At 37.6% G+C, this 17,317-nt stretch overlaps 2 protein-coding genes across 2 annotated transcripts in view; both read right to left on the bottom strand.

Annotated features, from left to right (window-relative positions):
• Positions 1-14,401, bottom strand: part of SMG8 (SMG8 nonsense mediated mRNA decay factor) — a 50,095-nt gene extending 35,694 nt beyond the window's left edge. Inside the window, exons 1-3 of the mRNA XM_053707389.1 lie at positions 12,845-14,401; positions 10,282-10,427; positions 7,965-8,846 (exon numbers count right to left, since the gene is read on the bottom strand). Of these exons, the coding sequence (XP_053563364.1) occupies positions 7,965-8,846; positions 10,282-10,427; positions 12,845-14,372 (2,556 nt within the window). The 5' untranslated portion in view covers positions 14,373-14,401. The remainder of the gene's footprint in view (positions 1-7,964; positions 8,847-10,281; positions 10,428-12,844) is intronic.
• Positions 13-1,805, bottom strand: LOC128653854 (Golgi phosphoprotein 3). The gene has a single exon (XM_053707390.1). It carries the CDS (start codon positions 1,663-1,665, stop codon positions 793-795), a length of 873 nt encoding a protein of 290 aa, XP_053563365.1. The 5' UTR covers positions 1,666-1,805; the 3' UTR covers positions 13-792.
• Positions 14,402-17,317: the final 2,916 nt, after the last annotated feature.

The following is a 17,317-nucleotide window of genomic DNA, read 5'->3' as shown; positions in this document are numbered from 1 at the left end:
TGGCTGAACAGCTCATGTTTGAAAGCATTTATAAGTGAATGACATTTCATGATATCTTAAGTTGGGATCTAAACATTATGGACTTGTTGAATCTAATATAGGGTGCAACTGAAAAGTCTCAAATAACTTTGCAAGGAGAGAAAATGATTATTACTATACAACAGATACTATTTACATTTAATGGAATGTTCATCATCCCAAGATGGCTTTCAAACACCATAGGATCTTTCAACACTATACTATTGTTAACATTTAAAATTAGTTAGTTGAAGTGTATATGGACTATACAGAAACAAGAAGCAAATAATGAGCAGCTTTAAAAAAACAACAACAAAAAAAACACAATTATTAAAATTGCTATAACAAGCATTGACTGGAGACTGTAAAAAGTAATGTAGACAGGAAAAAGCAGTTATAAACTTTGGTGATTCAAAGGCCTTTTTTTTTGTAACGTTCTCTCTGAAAAAGTCTGCAAATCCTAACTGCTGCACAAGCACTTGAGGCAAGCTCATCAAGCAATGGATAAATGTGCCTTGCTACCAGCTAAAGAAAATAAACCCTTCAATAGCTAGAATACAAGTTTACAAGTTAAGGAGTAATGGAATGCCAATATGGCAATAAAAACTTCTCTTTCAACAGGAAGGTTTTTTCGTACCAGCAGCATCCTGCATACAGACACAAATTAATGTCCTCTGAGCTGATTAAAAAATAAGCAAAAAAGGTACAAATTACCAAAAATATCAAGCAGAAACAACTGGATTTACATAAAATGAGCACTCCAGTCCACTGTATTTACTTGGTAAAGGTAGCTACCACGGCCCAAAGGATTTCATTAGCATTTGCCTTTGTACACTCAACTTCTGGGTCTAGATCAAGCAGTTGCCGCACTCTCTTCATGGCCAAGTCGTATTGATCATCCAAAAGGGGAGCAAATGCATTCTCAATGACGTCGGAAGAATGGGCTAGGTAGATAAGGGCCAGCAAACGTTTGTCCATACGATGAGGATCTTTCACCCATTTGTCAAGAACTGCTTCCTGTACTTTCTTGATGAGACGCTGCTTGATATTATTATTGGTGAGAGGATGTGTGGTCATGTCAAAGAGAAGAAAGTTTTGCTTTTCTGTTGTCAAAACACCCTTTTCTACAAGGTTTTTAGCTAAACGTTCACGCACATTTCTTAACTGGTAGTGTAGCTTCAATGGATTCCATGTCTCTCCACTGAGGAGTTCAATCCAACTTTGTACAGTCTCTGGAGCTGGGGTTTCCTTTATATGCTTTAAGGCTTCATCAAGCATAACATCTCCCGTTGGGGCGTCAGATTTACAAATTACCTTTCTTGAGAGTAGACTTTTGCGTCTCATACCAACAGCTTCAAGAGTAATTCTGCCCCTAAATGCCAGTTCAATTAACATACAACCACGTAAGCCAGCAGAAATGCAATCATTCCAAAATGATGTATATCCCTCCCTGTCCTTCAGCCCCAACAGCAACACTTCCTCCATCAGGGTAAGCCTGGCCTCCTTGTCCCCGGCCCTCTCGTCCTCGTCCTGCTCCTCATGGCCCTTGTCCTCATCCTCCCCCTCAGCTGCTCTCTCCTTGTCATTCCGGGAGGCCTCCGTGCGCCGCTGCACCAGCCCGGAGCTGCGCTGGGTAAGAGTGGTCATGATACGGCAGGATTACAACGGACAGCAGCGGGTCTCTATGTGCACAGCAGAGATTGGGGAGGGCTATCTGCCGCCCCGAGCAGAGCTCATGAGGCCGAGCTACCCTGCGCCTTAGTCCACTATACCCCTTTAGCTTGCTACAGCTATCCGCAGGAGGCAGCGAGAAGGTGCTCTGCCAAAATGTTGTCCTGAGTTTAGAAATACCCAATGTTTACATGTTCTTTGCAAGTTATAGGGCAATAAATACAAGTAGCACTTTGCTATTTCCAACCCACTTTTTTTCAAAATTAGCGAGTTACATTGGAACACCGATATCTGTCAGGAATCCCTGAATATACCTTGACATGTATATATATTTTTTTTAGAAGACAACCCAAAGTATTGATCTAGGCCCATTTTGGTATATTTCATGCCACCATTTCACTGCCAAATGCGATCAAATTAAAAAAAAAAAAAAAAAAAAAAAAAAAAAAATCGCTCACTTTTTCACAAACTTTAGGTTTCTTACTGAAATTATTTACAAATAGCTTGTGCAATTTTGGCACAAATGGTTGTATATGCTTCTCTGGGATCCCCTTTCTTCAGTGTATTATGCCCAGCAGTGAAGGGGTTAATTTTAGCTTTAGTGTAGTAGACAACCCAAAGTATTGATCTAGGCCCATTTTGGTATATTTCATGCCACCATTTCACTGCCAAATGCGATAAAAAAAAAAAATACGTAAAATTTTTCACAATTTTAGGTATGTCACTGAAATTATTTACAAACAGCTTGTGCAATTATGGCATAAATGGTTGTAAAAGCTTCTCCGAGATCCCCTTTGTTCAGAAATAGTAGACATATATGGCTTTGGCGTTGCTTTTTGGTAATTAGAAGGCCGCTAAATGCCGCTGCGCACCACACATGTATGTCTAGCAGTGAAGGGGTTAATTAGGTAGCTTGTATGGAGCTTGCAGGGTTAATTTTAGCTTTAGTGTAGAGATCAGCCTCCCACATCACACCCCCTGATCCCTCCCAAACAGCTCTCTTCCTTCCCCCACAATTGTCCCCGCCACCTTTTTAAAAAAAAAAAAAAAAAAAAAAAAAAAAAAAACATAATTCTGCTGTGTAGGATCCCCTCATAGCCCCCAACCTCCCTGATCCCCCCCCCCCAAACAGCTCTCTAACCCTACCCCTCTACCTTATTGTGCTCCATCTTGGGTACTGGCAGCTGTAGTGTAGCTGCCCCCCCCCCCTCAATATCCAACTCCCCACCCCCTCCCAGATCCCTTAGGCAAAAATTCCCACCCTCCACAGTCCTTTCCCCCACCGTAATGGAAAAATTTATGGTTTCATAGTGTAGCGTTCCCACCCGGCCCCGCCCCCGCCCCCCCTCTGACTTAGAGCCTACCATCGATGGCTGCCCACCCGCCTCCCACCCACCCACCAACGATCATGGCCATCGATGGCCGATGCAGCGAGGGCCACAGAGTGGCTCTCTCTGCATTGGGTGGCTAAGAAATGTTATTGCAGGATGCCTCGATATCGAGGCATCACTGCAATAACATGAAAGCAGCTGGAAGCGATAAGGATCGCTTCCACCTATTGGAAACACCAACAACGTACAGGGTACGTCCTTGGTCAATAAGGACCTTTTTTTTGTAGGATGTACCCTGTACGTTGTTGGTTCTTAAGGGGTTAAAGGGATAGTAAACCCAATTTTTTTTATTTCAGGATTCATCTAGAGAATGCAATGTTAAGCAACATTCTAATTTACTCCTATTATCATTTTGTTTTCTCTCTCTTGGTATCTTTATTTGAAAAAGAAGGAATATAAGCTAAGGAACGGCCCATTTTTGGTTTTAGCACCCTGGCTAGCGCTTGTGATTGGTGGCTGCATTTAGCAAACCAATAAGCAAGTGCAACCCAGGTTCTCAACCAAAAATGGGCCGGCTCTTAAAGGGACAGTATACACTTATTTTCATATAACTGCATGTAATAGACACTACTATAAAGAATAAGATGCACAGATACGGATATAAAAATCCAGTATAAAACTGTTTAAAAACGTACTTAGAAGCTCTCAGTTTAGCTCTGTTGACAAGGTAGCTGGAAAGTCCACTGCAAGTGGGAAATAAGACACTCCCCCTCCCCCTTCTTATGCATATGAAAAGACCCTTTACACAAGCAGGGGCAAGCTGGAGAAGGTAGCTAAGCTGATGGTATTCTCATAAAACTTTGGGGCTTGGTTAGGATTCTGAAAATAAGCAAAACTATAAAATAATTTAAAAAAAGAAAAAAAAAAAAAAAAAAACTTTATGGGCTATATAAAATAGATCATCTACAAAACATTTATGCAAAGAAAAAATGTGTATAATGTCCCTTTAAGCTTACATTCCTGATTTTCAAATAAAGATACCAAGAGAACGAAGAAAAATTGATAATAGGAGTAAATTAGAAAGTTGCTTAAAATTGCATGCTCTAACTGAATCGTGAATGTAAAAAAAATTGGGTTTACTATCCCTTTAATACCCCTCCCTATTTTTTTATAGACGGTTATAAAATGCAATGTCATCCTAATCTTGTATTTAATCCCTTAGGTACCAGATTAAAATGGCACTGCTTTTTATAAGATTCTGTATTTATTGGAGGGCTGATTAGGCATAATCTCTGTATATTCCCTTTGAAAAAAATATTTTATGTTTTCAGTATTAATGAGCACGTGTGCATACATATTTTACTATAAAATGTATTTCTGGCTCCTACATTTATGGGCTCGCTCCTAAGAACACATTTCTCAAGCCCTGTATAGGTGGGCTTATAAGTACATTGTATATTATTACTAGCCATGAGCAAAAATTCAAAATCAGTATTTGTTATATTAACGAAAGCCGAATATGACCACAGGCAGCAGTATTTAGCTATTTCAGCGCCAGATTTATTAGTGTAAAAGTGGAACCCACAAGTATCTATATTTGAACAGATACTTGCGTTTCACTTTTATTACACTAATAAATACAGCGCCAAAAATAGCCAAATACTACTGCCTGCAGCCATATTCTGCATTTTTTCTCCCAAAAACTGGAACCTGTCCTTCAGCCAGGGCTTGATAAATATATTTATGTTGTAAAACCAGCAAAAAAAAGAGGGTCTACATTTTTATCTTTCACAGGGCACATGTAAATACCCACCCCAGAAAAAAAACACAACTGGAATCATATCTCCTAAAACGACAATACCTAGAAAATGTACCCTGGAGCCCAGAAAACGAAAGGCTTTTAGAGACACTTTAGAAGGCTTTTACAGACACTTTAAAAACAAGACCTTGACAAATTTATTCGAAACCCAGGAGCCAGACTAATAAATCAGGACTAGGAGACATACATTTTTGGTTAGTCCAATAAAAAAAGTATTACTACTGCTATCTTGTTATTTTACCTACCGAACTACCAATTACAAATGGTGTTATTCTTAAAAATAAAAAGAGGAATTACCCAAGAAGTACCTATATTGCTCTGTGTGAAGTTAAACACACAGTAGAAACACCGCTCAGGACTAGCACAGCATGTCTGCTGGTACCAAACATCTGGAACCAATCAGCAGCGATAGTTTCTCATCTGAATCGTGCGACTAGCACTGCTAATTGGATCAGCTGCGTTTGCCGATCTGGACCAGAAGTGCTGTATGTATGTATGTATGTATGTGTATATATATATATATATATATATATATATATATATATATATATATATATATATATATATCTTGAGTGGTATAGGGCTTGACAAACCCAATTTATTTGCATTATATAATGGATTAAAGCATGTAATTTAATTTTTTTTTTTACTATAATGCCCCTTTAAAACACATATATGAAATGAGACACCCTCTCACGGTTTTCTAGGGGGCCCACATGTACTTTCTTTGTTTTTTAGAAAAACTAGAAAATCACAATTATAATGGTTCTGTTATCTCAATACCAAACTATAAAACATTAACCAAATGAATTTATATTCTAACCACCTACAAGCCGCACTACCTACTCTTATTCTTAGTCACCCAATTTTGTTTTGCTCTAAACCAAAACACTGACTACAGTTTTCCAACATTTCATTGTACAATAGTGATTTCCATAGAAAATGTTTCCAGCCAGGTGGAATGTTAAAATGAGCCGTTATATATCTATCCAATGCACAAATTAAATGAATTGCATAAATTTAACAAATGTATTTAACAGTAATTGGAGCAAAAACCACTGAACATTTTGCTGGGTGGTCAGTAAAATCAGCCGGGTAATGCACCCATTAAAAAGGCCCTGGGGAGAACACTGGTACAATCTTACCGCCTTAGGTAAGTATGCCATAGATCAGCTGGCGTGTTCTTTATAAGGTGTACCCTGACACTGGAACGCTGTTACATATTCCACATACACATATTCAATTCTTTAAAGGAACTTCACAAATGATAAGACTAGCAAGCTCAATTCTATGAATAACTAATGTATTGCAATGCATTAGGCAAAGTTTATCAAACAGTTAAAACTATCAACCCTGCAATGTTGTGTGTTTAACTCTCACAAAGGGATTAAAACACATAAAGTACTGCAGCTGACTCAATCAGCAGACCAAGTCGAACAAGCCAGTTTAACTACTGATTGGGTCAGCAACAGTTTCCGCTCAAAACTAGCAGTTCTCTGCAGTTCCAAAGGACTTTAACTATGCATTTAACCCACTTGTAGGGTTAAATACATTGCAATGTAGGGTTGATAGTGAAAAAATGACATGCTCTACTTGAAAACTTGTATTGTTTAAATAAAAAAATAAAATAAAAAAAGACAGATAATTCCTTTATTACACATTCCCCAGTTTTGCGTAACCAACACTGTTAAATTAATATACTCCAAGGGAAGTAAGCACATCTATATGGCACATATGAACTAGCAGTATCTTGCTGTGAATAGTTATACAAATGCACTGAGATAAAGGCGGCCTGCAGGGGCTTACAAATAGGCAGAAATGTATTATTATTATTATCGGTTATTAGTAGAGCGCCAACAGATTTTGCAGCGCTATAAACATAGGCGATATACAATTATAGGGATCAAATGTGTAGAGGGCCCTGCCTAGAGTCGCACTGTTATAGTCAGCTCTTGTGAAGGTGATCTGCAAGCAGTTGGGCTCTTAGGCTTACATGCTACGGGGGTTCATGGCGGATAGCAAAGCAGGAGAGGAACTGGCATTAGGGAAGGTTAGTGTAGGTCGTATGCATCCCTGAACAGAAGAGACTTTAGGGAGTGCTTGAAGCTTTCAAAACTAGGGGAAAGTCTTGTGGAGCGAGGCAGAGAGTTCCACAAGATGGGAGCCAGTCTGGATTAGTCCTGTAAACAGGAATGTGAGATGAGAGGAGGGATTTAGAGATTTAAAAAATATGTGTGTGTATGTGTATATATATATATATATATATATATATATATATATATATATATATATTATATATATATATATATATATGGACAGTCAAGTCCAAAATAATACTTTCATGATGCAAATAGGGCATGACATTTTAAACAACTTTCCAATTTACTTTATCAGCATTTTGACAGTTTTTACCACTAGAGAGCATTAGTTCATGTGTTTCATATAGATAACATTGAGCTCATGCACTGAGTGAGCACTGCTAAAATGCATGTCTGCCAAAAGAACTGAAATAAGGGGCAGTCTGCAGAGGCTTAGATACAAAATAATTACAGAGGCAAAAAGTATATTATATCTGTGTTGGTTATGCAAAACTGGGGAATAGGTAATAAAGGGATTATCTATCTTTTTAAACAACAAAAATTCTGGAGTTGACTGTCCCTTTAATATAACAATGTTGGTTCTGCAAAGCTGTGGAATGAATAGTACAGGCGTTTATCTTTTTAAACAATTTTGAAGTAGATTGTCATTTTAAATAGTTTTGGAAAGGAAATGTTTTTCTTTGCTAGCTGAAAGGATACCTAAGACTTACAAACCAGTAAGTACTGACTTATATAGGGGGTCAAATAGATAACCTTTGCTAATATAGTACATAACTAAGTAGGATATTTCTGGTCACAACATTTCTGGTACCTTTAATACTTTTCAGCTAACATGGTGTGATGAATGTAAAATGTGCACCGAGAGTTCCACTTCCACAGAGATCAGCTAAGTACAGCTTTATCTATCTAATAAATAAATAACCTAAAGCAAAGGGTAGAACTTAACTGGGGAAAACAGGTATGTTTAAAAGATAAAATCATCTGACAGTGAATTTAAAAGCTTATGTAACATATGTGGGATCTTACCTGAGGAGTTAGTATGATCTGTAAAGGAGCATCTGGCACCACAACAAAGATTCTCATGAGCTGAGCATAATGGGGTTTAAGTCCTCGGCCCTGTGATGGTGATAACATATACAAGGGCATGTCACTGTTCAGGGCTTTGACTGCTGATTCTTTAGGACCGCTGCCTATTACCTTCATAATTTTATCAGGACCAGAGCACATGAACCTACGTCCTCTAGAATCTTCATATTCAAACCCAACAAAAGCTCTTGCCATATCATCTCTTCTTCTGCCTCTACCCATCACCACTGCATTCCTTTTTCCAGGAATGGACTTATTTGGAGCAGGCCAGGAGTTGGTATCCAGGTCCACTTCATCTTCTGGCTTTGTGCGAATAACAATGTCCCAAGGCATTAAATAACATGTCCCTGGGATGAAGCCAAGATGGTCTAGCCCTGTATGGAAGTTATAAGCCTTAGCAGAACCAAGTTTTACTAATGACCAACTGGAAAACTTGGGCAGTAGTCCTTTTGGACAATTATAATGCATCATGCCAGGGAGATACTCTACAGTAGAAGCTTGGCGATCAACTAAGCTTGGACGTTTTTCACTTTTGTCCTCTGTACCCTGGGCAGGAGCTTCTGCATTATCACCCCCTGCTTGTGGGTCAGCTGGGTATGCTCCAAGGCTGTCAGTGGACTGGCCCAAGCTAAGTGCTAGGCTCAGACTAGTACTTTCTCCCTGCGTGTGAGGCTCTTTATCTTTCAGCTTTTCTACTTCCAATTCTCCATCTTGTGGAGTGTGATTAGAGTCATTCTTGGCAGGAGCTGGGTCTGGAGTGCTTGGTTGGAATATAGGGAAGTTGATATGATCCAGTTTACCACAGCATTTCTCCTCCAACATCTGTACAATACAAAAAATTTACAAAAATGTCAAACACATCAAACACATATATAAAAACTGTATATCATTTCTCTTGGGAGGGCTTAAGCGGTGTAATGAAAGTAGAAATTATTTTTGGAGGAAGAAGAAATACAAGTAATCCCTTGTTTGATGCAGCTAGATGTCGAATTTCTAAAAATATAAACATTATCTTAAAGGGATATGAAACCCAACATTTTTCTTTCATAATTCAGACAGAGCATGTGATTTTAAACAACTTTCCAATTGTGTAATTTAGTTTATTCTCTTGGTATCCTTAGTTGAAAAGAATACCTAGGTAGATTGATGAGTAGCAAAGCATTACTGGGAGCTACTACTAATTGGTGGCTGCACCACAAATGCCTCATTTTATTGGTTCACCAGATGTGTTCAGCTAGCTCCCAGTAGTGCACAGCTGTTTCTTCAATAAATTAAACCAAGCGAATTACCGACATTGTGTGCCCTAAGCGTTAATCTCAGTTAAGACCGATAATGGTCCTGTATTGGTTTAAGTAAGGTATGTGTATTGGGTACATGATTCCAAGTAGGATTTGATTAGGAGTTAATGTTTGATTACAAAGGTTATACTCAGTTATTTAATTTGCTTTGTATCATCAGGTTGATTAATTTATTATAAAATGTTATAAGCATGGTTGTTTAGATGGAAAAAAAAAAAAAAAGAGAATTAAGCAAATTTGATGATAAAAGTAAATTGAAAAGGCGTTTAGAAATGTTATGCTCTGTCTGAACCATAAAAGAAAATGTTTTGGTTTCATGTCCCTTTAACTACCCTATTACAATTTATGACATTTAGACTGTGTGTGATATGTTTTAACCATCCTATTTTTATGGTGACTTAAGAATATGAATATCCCATTTGGTTTGATTAAGATGGGCTGGGACCTTTGCAATAAGGTACAACATTTAATTGTTTTCTGAGGATAATTCAAAATATATCATGTAAATATATATGAAATGGTGCAAAATATCTTTGTTATTTGATGAGTATAAATAAGACGTTAATACCATAGTTTGGTGACCACTCTTTGCTTTTGTAATCTTTTATCTTATACATAGATTTTTAATTTTAATTCATAATTTCTTATTTCTGTAGAATAAAAAAAAAACCTGTAAATGATTCTGCATTTTTGCTTATTTTGGAAAGTTTACCTTATATAATGATAGAACAACATGTTTTAATAATAAAGCTTAGCAAACAAATCTCACTATTATTTATTAATATCTGAAAAATATATAGGTTTTTTGTTGTAGCTTTCTGACATGTCATGATATATTTATACAATAATATATTTTTCTGCAGTGTTTAAATCAGTATCAGTCAGAAGCTGAAAACAAGTTCAGTACTGAGCCATTTCACTCCCCTGTGCTGAAGGAGTTAACACAAGAGTAATTATACCTGATAAAAATCATAATTGGCAGACTTGATGTCGAACGGATCTTCTCGCGGAGCTTGTTTTCTCCCACAGTTACAGCTTCCAGTTGATCGTGCTCTGCTGTTATGATATAGAATTGGAGGGTTGCGCTCTGGTTCTATTTTCTCTCCTGAAAGTATAGATGTTTTAATAAATATGTTTGGATTCTGAACCTAAAATTTGGAAAAATGATTGTATAATGTTAGGGTTGACAAATGTATCTGAAACTTAAAGGACCAGCCACACTTTTTTATTTTTAGGAACCAGGAATTGAGGGTTTGAGGAAGTTTGTCAACCTCTAATAAGCAGCTAGCTCCCTGTAGTGCATTAGTGGTTCTCAGCATACCTAGGTATGTGTTTCAATAAAGGACACCAAAAGAATGAAGTAATTTAGCTAATAGAAGTAAATTAGAAAGTTTTTTAAAATTGCATGTTTTATTTGAACATTTTATTTTTTTCTTGAATTTAATGTCCCTTTAACAGATAACAGCTGCAAAAAATGAACTCAATACTAATATAATGACAATGGTTAGCCTTGGTGTCTGCAGTCTCAAAACTAGATTGGCTCCTGCAAATATGGCAAATGGTGGGTGGCGTTTTGCTATTGAAAAACAATTGCAGCACAAAAGGTGGTAAAATGGTTTTAAAACATTTACACTTTTTAAAAAAAAAAAAAACTAACTATATTATTATTTAAACAGCAGATTAGAAGGAGACAAACAGAGGAGGAGGAAACTGACAGTGGGAGGCACAAAATACACATGTTATAGACAGGTCGTAAAATTAAATAAGGGATATCTAAAGTTTATTTTCAAGACCTAGAGATAAACCGGACATTAAAGGGATACTGAACCCAATTTTTTTTTATTTAATGATGCAGATAGAGCATGCAATTTTAAGCAACTTTCTAATTTACTCCTATTATCATTTATACTTCAATCTCTTGCTACCTTCATTTGAAAAAAGCAGGAATGTAAGCTTATGAGCCGGCCCATCTTTAGTTAAGCACCCTGGGTAGCGCTTGCTGATTGGTGGCTACATTTAGACACCAATCTGCAAGCGCTACCCAGGTGCTGAACCAAGATGGGCCGGCTCCTATGCTTACATTCTTGTTTTTTCTCTCAAATAAAGATACCAAGAGAACAAAGAAAATTTGCTAATAGGAGTAAATTAGAAAGTTGCTAAAAATGTCATGATCTATCTGAATCATGAAAGAATAAAAATTGGGTTCAGTATCCCTTTAAGGATATTGCTAAGAGCAGAAGTGTCTCAGTTACCAAGACATTTGTTTTCTTCTAAGAACTTAAAATACAGTCTCTCTCTAACCCTTGAGAATATACATTTGGCAACATTAAAATAGTAAAAGTCCTGATGTTAAAATGAACATTAAACACCTCAAGATATTCATATACATTGTTTATTTACATGTAGTAAAACAACTTTGCAATATACTTTGATTATTTATTTTGTTCTCCTTTTCTGTAACTTAAAGGGACACTGAACCAACTTTTTTCTTTTCTGATTCAGACAGAGCAAGCAATTTTAATCAACTTTCTAATTTACTCCTATTATCAATTTTTCTTCATTCACTTGCCATCTTTATTTGAAAAAGGCATCTAAGCTTTTTTTGGTTCAGTACTCTGAACAGCACTTTTTTATTGGTGGGGACAACCCAAGTTGTTCACCAAAAATGGGCCGGCATCTAAACTTACATTCTTGCATTTCAAATAAAGATACTAAGAGAACAAAGAAAATTTGATAATAGGAGTAAATTAGAAAGTTGCTAAAAATGGCATGCTCTATCTGAATCATGAAAGAAAAAATTTGGGTTCAGTATCCCTTTAATACTGAATATTGTGGATTTCCTATTTATGTTAAACATGGAAATGCAGACAAAGCTATATTCCAATCATTGGTTGCACACTCGTAAGCCATTTATAACCATTCCTAATTGGCCTCAGCAGAAAGGGTAACCCTAAGTTACAATATGTGCCCACTGTTTTAAGGATATTAGAATATTACCCTTATTTTTTCAATATTTAAACAACTTATATAGTTTTTAAAAATACATGTACAAGTTATTCTCAGGCTAATATTTGCTTTGCATACACAACATTAAAACAACTGATTTATTTAGTGTTTAATCTCTCTTTAAGGAGCACCCAACCTAAGTACAAGTAGCTCACAATCATAACTGACCATTCCAAGCAGAGATCATGACGACAAGAGCTAAGAACACTACTCTCTGACCAGAGGGAATCTGATACCTCCTGGCAAGCAAACAGATATATGCATTTTTCAACTTATGGATACTATGGACTGAACTGTGGAATTATTTGGTACACCGAGATAAAAAATATGAAACTACTGAAGTTGATAAGCTTAAAACTTGATTGTCTTGGTCTATACTGAAAGTCAGACAATTTAAACAGACATAATGTTGGTTTTTGAGTATAATGGCCAGATAAAAAAATAAAGACACACACACACAACAAAAAACAACACATTTTACTAAATATACTAAATTATTGAAACAGACAAAATTACCAGATTTGGGAAGCAAGTGGAATTTATGGACACAGTGCTGATCAGTCAAACTCCTTTCTTCACAAAGTTGATGCCCACTACTCCAGAACTTGTAACAATCCTCATTAAGATGAATAGCATATTTCTGGAAAGCTGGTCCCCGGGCATGTTGGCTGTACACACGAAGTGCTTGTGCCAGTTGGTTTTTATGGACTGTTGTGGTGTAGTTGTGTGGTAGATTGGACTGATAAGCACTATGTGCCAATGGAAGTGCTTTCTGGCAACGATTTTCTGAGAATTTAGTATCAGCATCTAAATAACCTTCCAATACTTTCATATTAGCCAACAGCTTGGGAGGAAATGCCCCAGGGTAAGCTGGTGGATCATCATCTTTATTTTCAATGATAACTTCATAAAGTTTTAAAGCTACATTTACCCATTTCTGGTAAGTAGGAAGCTCAAAATGAGAGGGCTGTGGGTTTCTTCCTACACTATCATCAAAACCTTTTTTATTCAGAACCAGCTCTACATGTTGGAAGAGGAATTCCCTTAATGAGCAGTCCACCAATTGGCCAGAGAGACTTGTATTACTTTCTGCAGTGAAAGTCAGTTGACGACTATGGCGCATCATCTGATACCGCCTTGGCCCGGATATGGGCAACAGGGACTCAGTGTCTTTCAAGGTGCAGTTGTGCTTCAGCCCTTCCAGTAGCATCATGATAGGGTCTTCATCCTGCTCTGCTACAATGTATACAAAGGCCTGGTTGGCTGGAACAGTGAAAAGGCAGTTAATACTCTGGTTTGTGAGCACCCTACTCTTCCTGAAGATGCGATAGATCTGGTCCTCTAGGGCATGTTGCAGCCGCCTCTTTGGGGAATGCTTCTTGGGCTTCTCAGCAGTAGGCTGCCCCTGCCCCCTGGGCTCCACTTTGAGAGCACCATTGAGTTGAAAGACAAAAAGTAGCCTGGGTGGGCAAGGTCGGGCATTAAGCTTCCAGTCCAGCCCTACTGCACAGTCCTTGAGTGGAGCCTTGAGGGAGGGCAGCAGCTTTTGCCTCAGGCTGTCCAACGCCCGGAACAGCTTCTCGTAGGTGATGTCGAAGCAGCAAGTGGGGTGCACGAGAAGCAGGATATGACTGACACAGAAGAGATAAAGCAGCCGCATGCAAAGAAGCTTTTCCTCATCTTTCCACCACTCATGTGCCTCGGCATGCGGTACATCGCGTCCTAGCTCCTCGCACGCTCGGAGAAGCTGGCCGGTGTCGGTGATACCGGTAAGAAGCAAGTAAAGCACACGGGAGTCGGCATCGTAATATGCCTGCAAAAGGCTGCGCTCTTGAGGCAGCTCGGGCAGGCAATGAAAAAGTGGAAAGATGTGGCGGTCGCACAATGAGTTTACCAAGCTGCATTTCTCCCAACTCCCCTGCATCTGAAGGTCCGTCTTCCCGAACAAAGCTACCACGCACACCTCATCATCCTTCCAAGCAGGCTCTGTGTCACACACCAAAAAGTTCTGTAGCAACACCGGACCCCCCACCGATGCCGCCATCCTTAGTGATTTAAGGAATCCACTGGGGGACAGTATCCAAGATGCACAGCCTAGAACGTTGTTTAGTAAATGTCCGTACGGGAACACAGGCTAAGCGGAACCTAGTCTTCTCACGTCGTATGTTCAGGGCGCCATCTATTGTATGTCAGGTAGATACTTGGGGACTCAAATGTAGTATATAACAGATGAAATGTTACGAATTATAGATACATTTAAGCATTATGACAATATGGATGTATTTACACAGCCACATGCTTTGATGTTTCGTGTTTATTATACTTTTGCTAAATCGTTTTTCTTTTGCTTTAGCATTTTTTAGCTGTTTACATGGGCGTTTACATGAGTTTTTCCAAGGGAGGGAGTGGGTGCAAGCTTTCTCACATTAGTGGCATCTACACTTGTGGACAGAGACAAACAACTAACAGAAGTGCAGAATAATGGTAGTCCTTGATAAGTTAAAGGGATAGGAAAGTCAAAATTAAACTTGAATGATTCAGATAGAACATGTCATTTTAAGACACTTTTAAATTCACTTATATTTTCAAATGTGCTTCGTTCTCATATCCCTTGTGGAAAAAGAATACTCACATATCCTACACTAGTGGGAGCTAGGTGCTGATTGGTGTCTGCACACATTTGTTTCGTGATTGGCTAACTGTATGTGTTCAGCTAGCTGCCAGTATTATATTACTGCTCCTTCAGCAAAGGATAACAAGATAATAAAGCAAATTTGATAATAGAAGTTAATTGGAAAGTTGTTTAAAGGGACAGTATATACCAATTATCAAATAACTGCATGTAATAGATACTACTAAAAATAAGCATATATTCTGGTATAAAACTCCAGTATAAAACTTTTTAAAAACTTACTTAGAAGCTCCCAGTTGAGCGCTGTTGGTGAGGTTAGTCTGGGACACCCACTGAAAGGGGCTGGGAAAACAAGAATAGCAGACACCCCCCCCCCCCCTTCCCTGCATATGAAAAGACAGATAACATAAACAGGAGTCTGTAAATGCATGTATACATCTGACACTGTGGGGCTTGGTTAGGAATCTGAAAATCATCTCAATGTTATTAAAAAATAAGCAAAACTTACAGATGGGCTATATAAATGGATCATCTACAACAGGGGTGTCAAACTCATTTTAGTCGCGGGCCATTTTCCATACAAGTACAACTCACGTGGGCCGCACACTACCTACATATCTTGTCATTGCTAAACAGTGCAGTGGCATTTGCTATAACTGTATACATTTCAAAAGATTGTGTTCTGTAACTCCTAATTAACTTACTCTGGCTTTAGAAAATGTGCTCTAATGCTTTTAAGAAGGTGAGACACACGCTCCACGTGCGACCCACTGTTTATAATAGTGATAGACATACCTGTTGTACATAATATAAAATAAATACATAGAAATATATATAAAGTATGTGATTTTAGTTAAAGAGAAAACGATGGAAAGGAATGGACAGAAATGATGTGGGAAATCAGTGCTACCATAGTAATGAACTGCATGTGTTGAAGAAATCATTATTCACTTATCTGTCTTTTTCTTTTTAATAACGTATGTTTTAATGTATGTGCATCCCTAACAGTAAGCGCACTCGCTCTTTAAGTAATAAGCATATTATAATTAATATTTTTCATGGAGGTGGCGTGGGCCGCACAAAATTAGGTTGAGGGCCGCATGAGGCCCACGGGCCGCAAGTTTGACACCCCTGATCTACAACACTTTTTTTTGCAAAGAAAAATGTAGTGTACAATGTTTCTTTAAAATTGTATGTTCTATTCAAATCATGAAACAAAATGTTGGGGTTTCCTGTCCTTTAAAAAAAAAAATTGCAACTGACAAGTACAATTTGAAAGTTAATAAATTAAAGTCAATATAAAGTTTAATGAATGTGTGCCCGGTTTTTAAAAATAGTATTAAAATCAGGGGCACTTTAATTCATTACAATTTACATTGCAGCATTTTTTTTTAAATACTTACCTTTTCTTTATCAAACCCAGACCAACGATCCTCCGGCTGTTTCTCATGTTGTACTTACCTCAGCAATGACGAAACCGGCTTCCTCCAGTCACGGCGTGGCTTCACGAGCAGGACGCTCTGGGGTGCATGCCATGATTGGAGGAAGCTGGTTTCATCATTGCTGTGCTAAGTACAACATGAGAAACAGTCGGGGGATCGCTGGTCTGGGTTTGATAAAGAAAACGTAAGTATTTTTCCTAAAGAAAAAGGTATTTAAAAAAAACAAACGCTGCAATGTAAAGTTAAATGAATAAAAGTGCCCCAGTTTTTAATAGTATTTTTAAAAACTGGGCACTCATTCATTAAACTTTACATTCACTTTAAGGACCACATATAAATGTATAATTATAATTAAAGGGACAGTATACTAAAAACAAATGTTTTCCCTTAATGCATTTCCAATTTTTTTTTTACCAACTGCAGAGTATAAAATGTATGAGAATTTGCTTTTTAAGGTTTATTTGTGTATATTAAATAGATGATTTTGTGTTTTGAAGCCACAACCTAATAAACTGACTGTAGGTATAATCAGATCTCATTACTTTATCACATTGTGTACATATACATGCTTCTTTATATTTGTCCGTAAACTAAAGAACAATACTTGGAGAGAACACTGGGAAATTAACATTTTATTACTTTATCTCTTCTATACTCCACTGGGAGTGTAATTTCTTCTGCTGGCTGTTGGGATACCACAGGCTAAATGAACTATTTCAAATGCCAATATAAGGGCAAAGGAAATACTTGTAAACTATTTAATACATCCCAGCAGGTAAAGTGAATAATTGGGAACAAATTAAAGGGGAGAAAAAAAATTAAGTAAACTGTCCCTTTAAACCCACACATAATAATATACTTCCTAAAAATGTTCAGTGGCACAGGGGATTTAGGTAATGTTGCAGGGTATTCTCA

The sequence above is a fragment of the Bombina bombina genome, chromosome 3 (genome assembly GCF_027579735.1).
Source record: "Bombina bombina isolate aBomBom1 chromosome 3, aBomBom1.pri, whole genome shotgun sequence".
In the NCBI taxonomy this organism is placed as follows: Eukaryota; Metazoa; Chordata; class Amphibia; order Anura; family Bombinatoridae; genus Bombina; species Bombina bombina.
This window is presented reverse-complemented; position numbering and strand designations above follow the sequence as displayed.